At 42.6% G+C, this 12,883-nt stretch overlaps 1 protein-coding gene across 1 annotated transcript; it reads left to right on the top strand.

Moving 5' to 3' along the window:
• The first annotated feature begins 63 nt into the window (after nt 1–63).
• On the top strand, nt 64–11,430 carry p4hb (prolyl 4-hydroxylase, beta polypeptide). The gene is made up of 11 exons (XM_079159441.1): nt 64–411; nt 2,175–2,381; nt 4,335–4,468; nt 4,853–4,990; nt 6,586–6,690; nt 6,795–6,920; nt 7,083–7,283; nt 7,371–7,491; nt 8,023–8,204; nt 8,993–9,106; nt 9,917–11,430. Exons 1-11 carry the CDS (start codon nt 273–275, stop codon nt 9,986–9,988), a joined length of 1,539 nt encoding a protein of 512 aa, XP_079015567.1. The 5' UTR covers nt 64–272; the 3' UTR covers nt 9,989–11,430.
• Nucleotides 11,431–12,883: the final 1,453 nt, after the last annotated feature.

Below are 12,883 nucleotides of genomic sequence, written 5' to 3'. Positions count from 1 at the left end.
CTTCCAGGTGCAGTCCGCAGCGGTCCAGTCACAATTCAACACGAACTGCTTTCGGCCTGATAAATGCGCATGCGCACTACGGCTGACCCCCTCCGGTTTCTGCGTGCGATGCCACGTTAGTAGCGGTAGACACAAAATACCAGCTACTCTCCCAACCTGAAACAACGACAAATACCACAACTAAGGACCAAATCTCGCAGCTAAAACCTTAGCCGACTGTTGTCTCACAGCTCTCTCGTCTCTCTGTCAAGAAGAACACTCGACGGGCAACTATGCTGAAGTTTCTGCTCATCTGCACACTGGCGGTGGCCAGCAGAGCTGAGGTCGGCGAGGAAGAAGATGTCCTGGTGCTGAAGAAAAGTAACATCGATGAGGCTCTGCAGGCTCACCCTGACATCTTGGTTGAATTCTGTAAGTAACCGTCGCTACAGAATCCCTCCAGCTAGCGTTAGCCGTTAGTAGCAGGCTCACCGGCGTTCCTGCTAGCTAGCTACACTCAGCCTGGGTTGCCGTTAGCATCAAACTTTGACACTTCTGGCGACTCGCTGCTGTTAGTGGCTAACTTACTGGTGTCGTGCGTGATTGTGCGTGAATCTACTTCATCTTGTTTCCCCACCAGCTATTTCACATTGTTTATCAGACTGCGTTTTCTCTTTGTCAGACTATTTTCCAGTAAGTCTGACTCACTAGCATCGAGTATCTTCAAGGTTTTAAACGGTTTTTGATGAGGACACGAAACCTGGTACTTGTTTTACTACCGACGTTAAACATATTGCAACTTCAGTTTAGCTGCTTGTTTTAACTTTGCTACAGCGGCAGGATTTCATAGATGACGTTAGCTAACAGCACCAGGGCCAGGGGCGTGCATTATCCCCTAAATAATGCAGTAATAACATAATCATTAACGAGTTATTTGAACCAGTAAATGTTTGGGGCTAGTACGTTTCGATTGCCTGCTGTGGTTTCATATTGTACAGGCCGGACGTCTCGTTCACTGTCGCTTTCATGCCGTTCCTGACTTATGTTCACTAATAAAATTATTAGTTTGCGTGTCATTGCACAGGGTTTATTGAGCCACTTCTTCGTAGCCTGCAGGCCCACCCCGCTATACTTTTGTCAAGATTGTTGACTTGCTCACATTGTACGTGACAAATCAGTGGGCCAGTCAAGAGAAATGGCTGTGGGGAGATTCACCAATGAGCTCAAGATGGGAGGGATGAAGGCTTTTCCTTTTCCTTTTTTTTTTTTTTTTTTTGCCCACGTATTCGTCAACTGGGCGGGATCTGAGTGGGACGTGGAGCTAGGTTGACGTGTACTTAACAAAAGTTCATCTGTGTATTCATGTGGACTGGATTGCACCAAGGACTTTTTATTGTTTGTCAAGAATTTAAGGTCATTTTATGTGACGTGTCATTTATGATCAGGAGATGATCTGTCCAGACTTTTACGTGTATGACTGGACACCGTGGCTTACAAATTACACGGTAGCAATTCAACTATCCCGCATTTTATGGTGCTTTGCTCCAGTCATAAACAAACTTAAGTTTATCAAAAGCTGTCCGAGAAGCATGTTTCTTTATTTGAACTGGGGCAATGCACAAAGGAAATTAAACATTTATATAATAACAAGGGATGTAATGAACTGTTTTTTCAGTCTGTATTCCCTGGGCAGGTAGGTAGAATAATAAAATACGGCCACTTAGTTATTTTCATCATCAATTAATCTGTTAATTAAATTTTTTTCTTTCCTGACCAGCAGTCCATAATCTTAGTTACAATTAAATACAATGAAGAAAAGCAGCAAATCCTCACATTGGAGTAGCTTAGCTAAAAAAAGAAAGTGCATGGTTGGTGAACAAGTAATCATTTATCAAAACAGTTGGTAATTATTTTGATCAACTAATAATTTCCTCCATTATATTCTGCTCTGTATAAGTTATACATTGTTTTTTTTTATGGATGATCTTTCAATCTGGTGATCATTTTTGACGACAATAGCTTGTTGGTGCTCCTTATTTGCCATGTTGCATTTGTTTATAAACCTGATGTTTTCCCAGCAATATTATAAGATAGAACTTTTGTGCCAAAAAGGACCAACCCTCTAGATCAGGTTTACTTCTCAGCAAACATTTTGTATATGTGCCTTGCTAAATGTCCCCCTGACACTCCTCCAGATGCCCCATGGTGTGGTCACTGCAAGGCCCTGGGCCCAGAGTTCGCCAAGGCCGCCGGCATGCTGAAGGCCGAGGGTTCGGCGGTGCGCCTGGGTAAGGTGGACGCCACAGAGGAGACCGAGCTGGCCCAAGAGTACGGCGTCCGGGGATACCCCACCATCAAGTTCTTTAAGGGCGGAGAGAAGGAGTCACCCAAAGAGTACTCTGGTGAGCATTACTGTCATTTTTATTCTCACAGACTCGCTTGCACGAGATGTATTACCTAAAACTTAGAGGCAGTGGTGGTAAATGTATATACTGCAGACAAGATGTGGTGTTCCTATACTTGTATGTTACATGACGGTTTTATAGTGTGCTTATTCTCCCCAATTACATCATATATCTCTCTGTTTGTATTAAGTCATACCCAAATCTCTTTTTCACCCATCCACCATGCAACTAAATGTAACCTTAATTGAGGGGAGGTTTATTTCTTCACAAAGTGATGTAATCCTGAGTAACTCCTGTCATAGGAAAGTGAGCGGATATTATTTCATAATGTGATCTCATGAGAGGCTTCATAGATGCCATAAAGAATCCGTTCTAAAACTGAAGGCAAAACATCCATTGACTTTCATCATCCAGGTAATATGATCTGCACAGCAGCATGAACTGTAAATTAGCCAATCAGCTTTGAGCAACAAGCCTGAGACAGAATGTGGGTTGGGCCTTCCCTGCACCTTCCCCTCATGCTGACTCTGAGCCAGCAGAGAGATGTGCAGTTCATCACGTTGCCTCTTCCCTGCTGGCCGGGGCCAGGCTAAGTTTGGAAAGGGGGGGTTGGGTTGGGTTGGGTTGGGAATAGTCTACAAAGCTTTTTTTGCCACCGTCCCAAAAATACATTTCAACCACTCTGATTTCATTGTAAACCATCAAAAATTCTAAATGTTATCCTTTTTTTACTTTGTTTTAGTAATTTATGGTTTTTTTCTTCCTAAAAACACACAATTCAAATAAGGAAATAAAAGATTGTATTTTTTTTTTTTTAACAGTAGTTTTAATGATGTATTATAATCTGTTTAGTGTCAACAGGTCATAATTCATCTCTAATATAATTTATGTTGTAAAAACATCTCCTTCAAACTGGATTTATTGAAGTTTCTCACCAAAACTACATTTTACAGATTCCATGTGAACACATCATAATGTTATAATTTACCTTCGCCCATTACTCATTTTCACTGAAGAGCCTGAACGCATCATGATGTAACTGAACTGAATCATCGTTCTCCTCGTGTCAATTTAAACACGGATTGGTTGTTTATGATCTAACGTTATCAGAGATCTGCGACTAGAGAAGCATAAATGATGTCCTGATCACATATTTGACTGAATATCGGCGGATGACGATCGTCAGTAAATCTTTATTTTACACTGTGATGGTTAACGGTAAACTGTGTAATTTATTTGTGGTTCACGTGCGTGCCAAACCGTGAGGGGGCATCCGTACGGATCACAGATCAACAATGGTCCGTTACACCACTTGTTGGGAAGTCTTTTTATTTTATTTTGTGGAAATGAAAACCACAAAACCTCCCAGCACCACTCAAAGGCTATGTGCTTCATCAACATGTTTCTAAATGAAATTGCTACGGTGTTGCATCACCGGTTCAGTCTGACAGCAAAGTCTATCTTAAGTCAAGTTTAATTGCAACAGTCTTACTCCAAAAAAAGGGTAGACATGTTTTTGCAGCCTCAGAAAGTTGGCATAATGATTTTTATTTTTATAATTCACTCACGGTGCTTGGATTTGAAAGTGAAAACAAATGAGCACTGTTGTGAATTGCCATTTTGAAGTAAGGGCTGTTAACCAGAGGTTTTCAGAAAAGCAGAAGCTTTAAATGTCATGCTAGAAAAGGGCGTCTCTGTGCCTACACACATTCAGTCTGACCACAGTATAGGCAGTGTACGTTTACTTAAACATCTGCACCACCGAGGCGCTGCAGTGTTTAATTAAGTTGAGGTCCAGTATATCCAGATCTGTCTCTGTTCAACTGCTGAGAAACCTGTATCCCACTAAAGAGCATGAAGCTGATCACATTGTTGCGCATATTTCATGTAAATCGTTAAAGTTTAGCATTTGTGCGAGTGCTTGAGTTATTGTATTGTGTTGTGTTGCAGCTGGCAGACAGGCCGACGACATCGTCGCCTGGCTGAAGAAGCGCACTGGCCCAGCTGTCGCCAGTCTCGTCGGAGTCACTGAGGCAGAGTCTCTGATCGCTGACAATGAAGTGGCAGTCATCGGATTCTTTAAGGTGATGTTCTGATCTCTCACGGTCCAAGTCTAGATTAAATATAAGTCAGTCTTGTAGTAAAGCTCATTCCTTTTTGTTTTTATTGTGATGTATACACATCTTTTGCTCAGATCCTTCAATGGTTGATGTAATACGACTTTCCTATATGCAACAGTATAAATTCATTGTTCAGTTTATAGTTTGGCATTGCCAACATCTCAAAAGCTAAATTAAAACATTTTGGGCCATTTAGTACCTTCATTATTCAAATGTATATATTTTTTTATGCTTTTGTTGCTTTTAAAGCATGAGAAGAGAATAGTGCAGGTTAGATTTTAAGTTTGAGTCATTGGAGATGACTTGCACACCACTGTATCTAAAGGGAAGTGTTTTATGTTTCTGTAGGATGCTAACTCCGACGGTGCTAAGGCCTACGAAAAAGCAGCAGAGACCACAGACGACATTCCTTTCTCCATCACCAGTGACGATGCTGTTTTCTCCAAGTTCGAGGTGACCAAGGACAGCGTTGTCCTCTTCAAGAAGGTGACTTCCAAGTTCTTCACTTTATTTCTTCGCCGTTCCGTGATAATTCTTTTTAGATGTCATTGTGACACACGAGGTGCATGTTGCATAAAACTAACACAAATATGACACAGATCTACATTCAAACAAATGAGCACGTTGTGTTTCCATGACATTTCATGAGCTACAAATTCCTAATTGGTTGACTTGTGAGAGTGTTTAGCCACTGCCCCAGTTCTGGTCACATTATATTGTAAACACACCGCATGTGAAAGCGTTGGCAGACAAGCTGCTGGAGACTCCCCAGTGCTTTTGATCTACGCTCTGGTAATGTGATGCTGTCGACCTCACAGTGTCCGCTCTCCATTGCTAATCTCTGCTTTTCTGAGGTGCTTCAGTTCGTGTGAGACGTGTGCCTGCCTTTGGGCCTCAGCCTCAGCATGTTGAGCTCATGGTGGTGAATTGTGAAGAGCTGTATTGGGTGATTATACGTCTTTCAAGTAGCCTCATTGGCTCTGAGCAGAGGCTGAATGAATGGCATCTGTCTCGCCCAAATAGACGTCTTTCCTTCTTCCCATGTTGTAGCTTATTGAAATATACACAAGATGTGTTTTTTAGTTTTTTAACCGAGGACTACAACTGTCCTCTGGCAAAATAGAGCAGGAGTCACTTAGCTTGCTTATCAGCACAACAGTATCTCATTCGGCGCATGGATTTGTCAAATTGGGTCCGTCATTACAAAAATCAAGCCAGAGCAAATTCACAACGGTAAATATCCCCTCATCCTACAGTGTAGCCTAAGACTACGATGATTGCTCTACTCGGAAGCAGTTCAGCATTAGGAGAAAAATCAATCTCATTTGTGCTCACAATGCTCAGAGGTGCATTCGCTTAAATACGACCACATCTGAGTGTTCTTGTAACCGGATTGATTTTAGTAATTTTATATATTTATTTAAAAGTAACACTTTTTGTTCTGGTACCTCTTGATGGGCATAATTGTTTGACACATATTTGCAGTAGATCAGTAATGAAATAATCATTTTATGCAGCCCCAGCTGCTTCAGCAAGAAAAAGCTGACTCTCTACATCCCAGTGCTTTTCTGCTCTCGGCCCTTTGAGTTCTGGATGCTCTTCTTTCATTTTTGCACATGGACCAAGGCTCAGCCGTCCCACCGCCATTGTCTGGCCTCTGATCCATGTTGGTAACTCTACCCTGATATAAACACCACTGACGTGGGGTTGTTGTCTACATTTAGGCAAACCCTTCCCAAAGCTGGGGCTTAGTCTCAATAAACAGCTGGGGTCTTTCACTTGTTTACTGCAACAGAGTGTGAGGCTTAAGTTTCACCGCCTCGGTCAGTGCCCATGAGGCTGGCGGCATGCCACTGGCCAAATGTCCTTTTTCCTATTGTATGCCAGTAAGGGTTGCTTAGCACAGCAGTGCCGCTGCCATTCTTAACACTTTATAAAAGTCTATTTGGGCTGCTGGCTCTTTCGTCCGTTGGGGGCTACCATGGGGATATTGAAGTGGTTTGTCTGGTAAATCTATGTTTGGTGTTCACAGGCAGACTAGGTGGGTGGATAATATGTGAATCTAAACGTTTCCTTTACAGTTTGATGAAGGGCGCAATACCTTTGATGGAGAGCTGACCAAAGAAAACCTCCTGGCTTTTGTCAAGACCAACCAGCTGCCTCTGGTTATCGAGTTCACAGAGCAGGTAGTGACTGAGGCCACATCAACGTGACCATTCACACTACTGTCCATTAACCATAAGAAGTACTATCCCCACATGTCAAACTTTTATTTTTCTGTTGTCTGCAGACTGCACCTAAAATCTTCGGAGGAGAAATCAAGTCCCACATTCTCATGTTCCTGCCCAAAACTGCTTCAGACTTCCAGGACAAAATGGACCAGTTTAAGAAAGCCGCAGAGGGATTCAAGGGTCAGGTAGGTGAACCGTCTGAAAGCACCTCCCAATGCACTTGTCCTTAACTTGTCAATTGCAAGTAATGTATACAGAATGCACGTCAGTATGACTTCGACAGGATATTTTGAATGATCCGTGAAGACGGAATCAGTTACTGACCTCCGACCGTCTCTCCTGTCCAGATCCTGTTCATTTTCATCGACAGCGATGTGGACGACAACCAGCGCATCCTGGAGTTCTTCGGCCTGAAGAAAGAGGAATGCCCCGCCATCCGCCTCATCACCCTGGAGGACGAGATGACCAAGTACAAGCCAGAGAATGACGCCATCACAGCAGAGGCCATCGTCGGTTTCTGCAATCTGTTCATCGACGGCAAACTCAAGGTAAAGAGGGAGCAGTGGTCAGTTATGGCAGCACATGTATGTTGTAAATCTACGTTATTGATGCAGAGTTAATTTTTTCTCTCTCAGGCCCACCTCATGAGTCAAGATATCCCCGAAGACTGGGACAAAACCCCTGTCAAGATTTTGGTTGGCAAGAACTTTGAGGAGATCGCCTTCCATCCTTCTAAGAACGTCTTTATTGAATTCTGTAAGATCCTCGTCTTTATTATTTTCGCAATCAAAAGCTCAGTTGCTCATAGGTGGGAGATTTGGCATCACTTCTGATTATGAAACTCGAGTCTTGCCATTCCTCACTTTTCCCAGTACTGAGCCATTTTCAAATACCAAGAGTTGATACCAGGCTCACCCCCCCCCCCCCCCCCCCCCCCCTCTGCAAATTTATTTGTAACCAGATGCTGAAGTTTAAAAGATTCTGTAAATATAGCTGTTGGATTATTGTTTACTGCGATCCACATCCAAATTTGTACTATTTTTGGAGGAATTTTCCATCGCTGGCTATTAAAACAAATGCACAGCTGGGTAGGCCCGTGTTCCCCGACAGGTGATGAGACACCCCATTGAACAGAGCTGGTTTCAATGGACGAAAATAAAACGCATGACCTGATATTGTATTCAAATGTCTTCACTGGTCTATATGTAAATGAGCTCAAGCTAATCCACGTGTACTGTATATTGTGTCTGAAATGATAATCAACTACTTTTTTTTGTGGTATTCCAGATGCACCTTGGTGTGGACACTGCAAACAGCTGACTCCCATCTGGGAGAAGCTGGGAGAGAAGTATAAGGACAGCGCTGACATCATCGTGGCTAAGATGGACTCCACAGCCAATGAGATCGACTCAGTCAAAGTCCACAGCTTCCCCACTCTTAAGTTCTTCCCTGCAGGAGACGAGCGCAAAGTGAGTTACTAAATGTCTCCACAATATTTTCTTTCTCCATTACATTTGATCCACAAGCGGAGAGAGAGAGAAGAAATATTTGATTGGCATCATCATGCATATCTTCAGGAATTAACATCTCTATTTGTGTTGACTGCTCTATAATCCTTCTATCACCTTTCCGCCCATAATAATCCTCTTATTCATTACATGGCTTTGCGATTGTGAGTTGTATCGATCTGGGTGATTATTTGGATCCAAAATCATTCCCGATCATCATTAGTGCCTCTTGATTTAGCAGCAGAAGCCTGAGCTTGCTGGCCTCTTGAGTTTCTGCACCAATATGTTGGTGTGTGGATCATATAGATTGCTGCTCAATGTCGTCACTCACGTTTAGACTCTCCGCTCGGCCTGCATCAGCCTCCAAAGCGCCCTCTCGTTGACCAGGCTTCCACGTGCCAGCCTTCAGTTTAGCAATCTTAAATTGGTGGTGGGACCACCTCCTAGTAAGTCTGAGGATTAGCCCATGACCCTACTTAACATGCAGAAGACCCAAGAGAAGGCCAAGGGTGGAGCTAAAGCTAAAGTGGCAGCTATGAGGTGCTGTGAAGCAGGTCATTATGGCCAGATTAAATGGCTAAAAACTAAAATGTTTACTTTGCAGATTTCCTTTGATTGTCAGTTTATTGGCTGCTTTTAAATGACCGTTGTTTCTGCAACTTAACGCATGCATTAATGTCTGCATTTTCTCTACCTTTTCTGGGGTGGAGATGAGACATTTATCAGAAATCTGTTTGTCTGATCAACAGGTGATTGATTACAACGGAGAGAGAACACTTGAAGGCTTCACCAAGTTCCTCGAGAGTGGCGGTAAGGATGGCGGCGCCCCTGCAGGAGACGACGATGACGATCTGGACGCAGAGGTAAGATCTTAACTGAGAGATTCATTCACGCACTTTGCGAAAGCAGAAGAAGCTTATGAAAGAAGCTGCCTGCGCGTTAATGAATGTAGCTAGTTGGATCCACTCGTATTATTCTTTGGAAACCACATAAAAGAAGCCGTATACTTTGTATGCTGTGCTCCTTTGTACCGTGTAATGACTTCAGACACATGTGTTCATAGAGCTTTGTTTAGTTTCTGTACTACCTAATACCTTTTTTGAAAGTCCTGAATTTTATATTTTTGAAAATAGAATAGGGGCAGAAAATAAACCCATAATATGTTGGGAAAATCTGCTGCATATCTACTGAACCATGGGCTCATTTTAATGACTGGTGCATAGTTATTCTTAATATTATTTTGCCATTCCTTTCTGGAGTCGAGCACCAATATATGGAACTGTGAAAGTAGACGAGATCAGATCCAGGTGCTCTGGATCTGATCCCCTGGGTTTCTCACTGAGCCCCGGGGCTTTTTGGAGGCAGATTTGGCATCATGTCTGGAAAAATGGGACCAACCAAAGCAGGCTTTAACTGTAATCTTAGAGCTGACCCACTTGACCTTTTTGAGAGGGGGGATGGCATAACTGGTGCAAAATGGACAATTGAGCGATCTGCCGAAGATGCTTATTACCATATCTTTGTTAAAGATGTAGAGGATGCACCTCCCAGACCTTTCTGTCTGCTACAACTCTTCTGCATCCAGCGCACATTTGCTGTTAAGTAGACCTGCATGCTTGACAGATTGTGAGATTCAGTCTTAATCAACAGCCCTCTCCTCCTCTGCTCTCCAGGATTTGGATGATGTGGACGAAGGACAGGACACTGACTCGGATGGTGAGGACGATGGACATGACGAGTTGTAAGAGCTGGCAGAGGTGAGAGAGAGAGAGGAGACGAGTCCCGCCCCAACCCTTCCAACCAGTCACCATCACTTCCTTGTGGACCTTCCCTGTCCTGTGAACATTAATACTTCCCCTTAAACTGTCAGTCAGCCTGCCTGCTGGCCAGCCCGCCAGTTGGTCAGTCAGTCCATCAGTGGCGTGGCATGGCCTTTTTTGCCAGCCACATCTCCAAACCTCGCAACTTCTGGCCAGACTCGTCTTGTCCCACCTTGGGGGACTCTGTGGAACAGCGCAACACCTCTATCGAAGACCTCAATGCCTTCTCTACAAAGCTCCACGTCAGCTGTTTGCCTTGTATATTTTAAACCAAATGTAAAAATGGCATTGAGATACAGTTTTCAAAAAGGTTTGGGATTTTTTTCTGTTGAATTTGCTCCCCTCTTTAAAAGAATTGTTCAGTGTGGATATGAGCTAACCTGTTGTAACCTGTATTTTTGGGTAAGGGGGGGGCTGCCGATGTTCTTTTCCCTCTGATGGGAATCCAGAGGATTTGTGTGATTGGGGACAAGGGGCCATCCTATAGATGTGTTTATTTTGCAATGTCTTCACTAAGATAAACCCCACAGAGCTTGTCGAGTGTAGCACAAAGGACCCACCCCACCTGTAGCTGAGACCAATTATTTTCTTCCTTACGGTGAGGAGAACTCTACTTTGTTTTCATTTCTTCATTCCCAAATAATTTCTCTCGGTTCAGTCTTCATATTTCAGCACGGCTACTGACTTTTTTTTCTAAAAGGAAGAGGTTCACTTTTTTTTAGGGAGAATCCCATTTTATTTAATTGCTTTCACGATGAGCTTTTCTTTTTTTATTATTATTTAGGACTCATTGATTTTAATGGTGTGCCCAGCTGTAGCCAGCTGGCCTTGTTGACCCTTGGACACACTCTCAGACGTGGGATGTTTTTTGGAGCCAGTTCTGATAGGTCGCACTGCATTCATGCCTAATCAGAGATTCACTGTGGTTGCTGAAGAAGACAAGAGATTGGTACAGTTTACTGGTCAGGTTGGTTTGAGAGAAATGTGTTATATCTGAAGTGGGAGGGAACAATTGCACAGCCCCACCCCTCACCTGTACTGTACCTCCTGCACCCCTTTGGCTCTACCCAACACCCTTGTTGCCACAGCAGTGTGTGCGTGTGTGCGAGTGTGTGTGCGCGTGTGTATGTATGGTGTAGAAAGTGTGTGAGTTGAATGACTGGTTCATATTTTCTGGTCGTCCATGAACGGGAGAATAAATGTACTGGGTGTGTGTGTGTTGTTAGGCAGGGAGGGGAGGCTTGAGTAGAGCAAGGTGATGGGTTAGACAGCTACAGCGGTGGGGGAAACTTAATATAGCATTCCATCATATCCAAATTGATGTGGAAAACGTAAAATGGTGGCCAATAAATAAATAAAAAAATTGGAAAAAATATGATTGTCTTAATTTCTGTTTGTTTTTTTGCTGAAGTGCACCTCCAGATTGACAACTGCATTATTGCACACATGAACCTTGGAAGGGAAACATTACACTACACTGCTACTCAGGATGAACAGTTCTTCAACAAAAGTGAAAGAAAAGAATGTGTACTGTAATGCTGAAACTGACTAAGTGACTGCTCGAACTACTTCAAATACCTTCTTTTTGTGTATAACATGTTGGATTGACAAATGGTCCAAAATGTGTTCAGTTTTCTATCATTTAAGGCGAAGAAATGCAGCAAATGTTCATGCTTGCTAGCGACCTGCCCCTGGGGTGTCTGTCTGTTAGCATTTTTGTTCCACAACTATTGGGATGGATTGCCATGAAATATTAGACATTCATGGTGCCCAGAGGATGAATCCCACTGACTTTTGTGATCCCTTAACTTTTCATCAAGTGCCATTATCATGTCCTTTGACTTATGACCAAATACCTGTGAAACTAATCCTAACAATTTTAGAAATACTAGTCCAACATCGCCCAATGCAACCTCATCAGAAAAAGTTGATGAGAAAAAGGTTCTCCAAATTTCTAGTTGAAATTAATATATTGTTTAGTCAGTTTATTTGCTCTATGAATGCTGTCAAAGCTCCAAACTACCAGTAGGAGTGTAATTTTTAAACTTGTAGAATGTAAACCCTCCAAAGTACATGGCCCCTGTGTTCTCAATTGAAGTATTCTTTATTGTCACTCTAGGATTTAGTGTTGTGGCACATGACAATGCAAATCAGGGCTGAAACTAACAATATTTTTTGTTTTTCAGTTGACATGTAAATCATTTTATTCTCAATCATTAGTCTATAAAATGTCAGAAGAAAATGACCAACATTTCCCTGAGCCGAAGTATTTTTGTCTTAACAGTCAAAAAAGAAATCATTTAAATGTAAGCTATAAATATTCACATGTGAGAAGCCTGAACCTGTCAATATTTGGCATTTGTGCTACATTAATCTTTTTTATATATATATATATATATATATAGTTTAATTACTGATTTCCCACCAGTGATAAAGATGATCTTGCAAACCTGTCATTTGGAAATTACCCATCCTGTGTCTCACAGCAGTGATTAAAATAGAATATGACTATGAAGACAGGAGCCTTTCTTGACTGTCTGTCAGTGCAGTTAATGGTCAACAGCCCACACATGGCACCGAAACTCACCGAAAGTAAAACACTTTTATCCTGCGTAGTGTTTATGAGAAGCTACCAGCCTCCCCCTCCCTCTCATCTCTTGGTGTGTCACTGCTATCTTTAAGTGGGCAGCATCTGGGAGTGTGAGGGTGACAACACAGGCAGAGGCTACTGGAGTTGTGAGTTGTATTAGAGGCTTGTGACATGCTAGTAGGAGTTATCTGACCAGATTGCTTCTCATCTTCCAAAATTTTGCCACTGGA

This window comes from Pholis gunnellus (genome assembly GCF_910591455.1).
Source record: "Pholis gunnellus genome assembly, chromosome: 5".
NCBI classification, from domain to species: domain Eukaryota; kingdom Metazoa; phylum Chordata; class Actinopteri; order Perciformes; family Pholidae; genus Pholis; species Pholis gunnellus.
Note: the sequence above shows the minus strand (reverse complement) of the source record. Positions and strands in the feature narration are given on the sequence as shown.

Coding starts and splice junctions, on each gene's coding strand:
- p4hb (XM_079159441.1), top strand. CDS start 273: ATGCTGAAGTTTCTGCTCATCTGCACACTGGCGGTGGCCAGCAGAGCT. Junction 7,284..7,370: donor TCATCGACGGCAAACTCAAG/GTAAAGAGGGAG, acceptor TTTCTCTCTCAG/GCCCACCTCATGAGTCAAGA. Junction 8,205..8,992: donor CTGCAGGAGACGAGCGCAAA/GTGAGTTACTAA, acceptor TCTGATCAACAG/GTGATTGATTACAACGGAGA.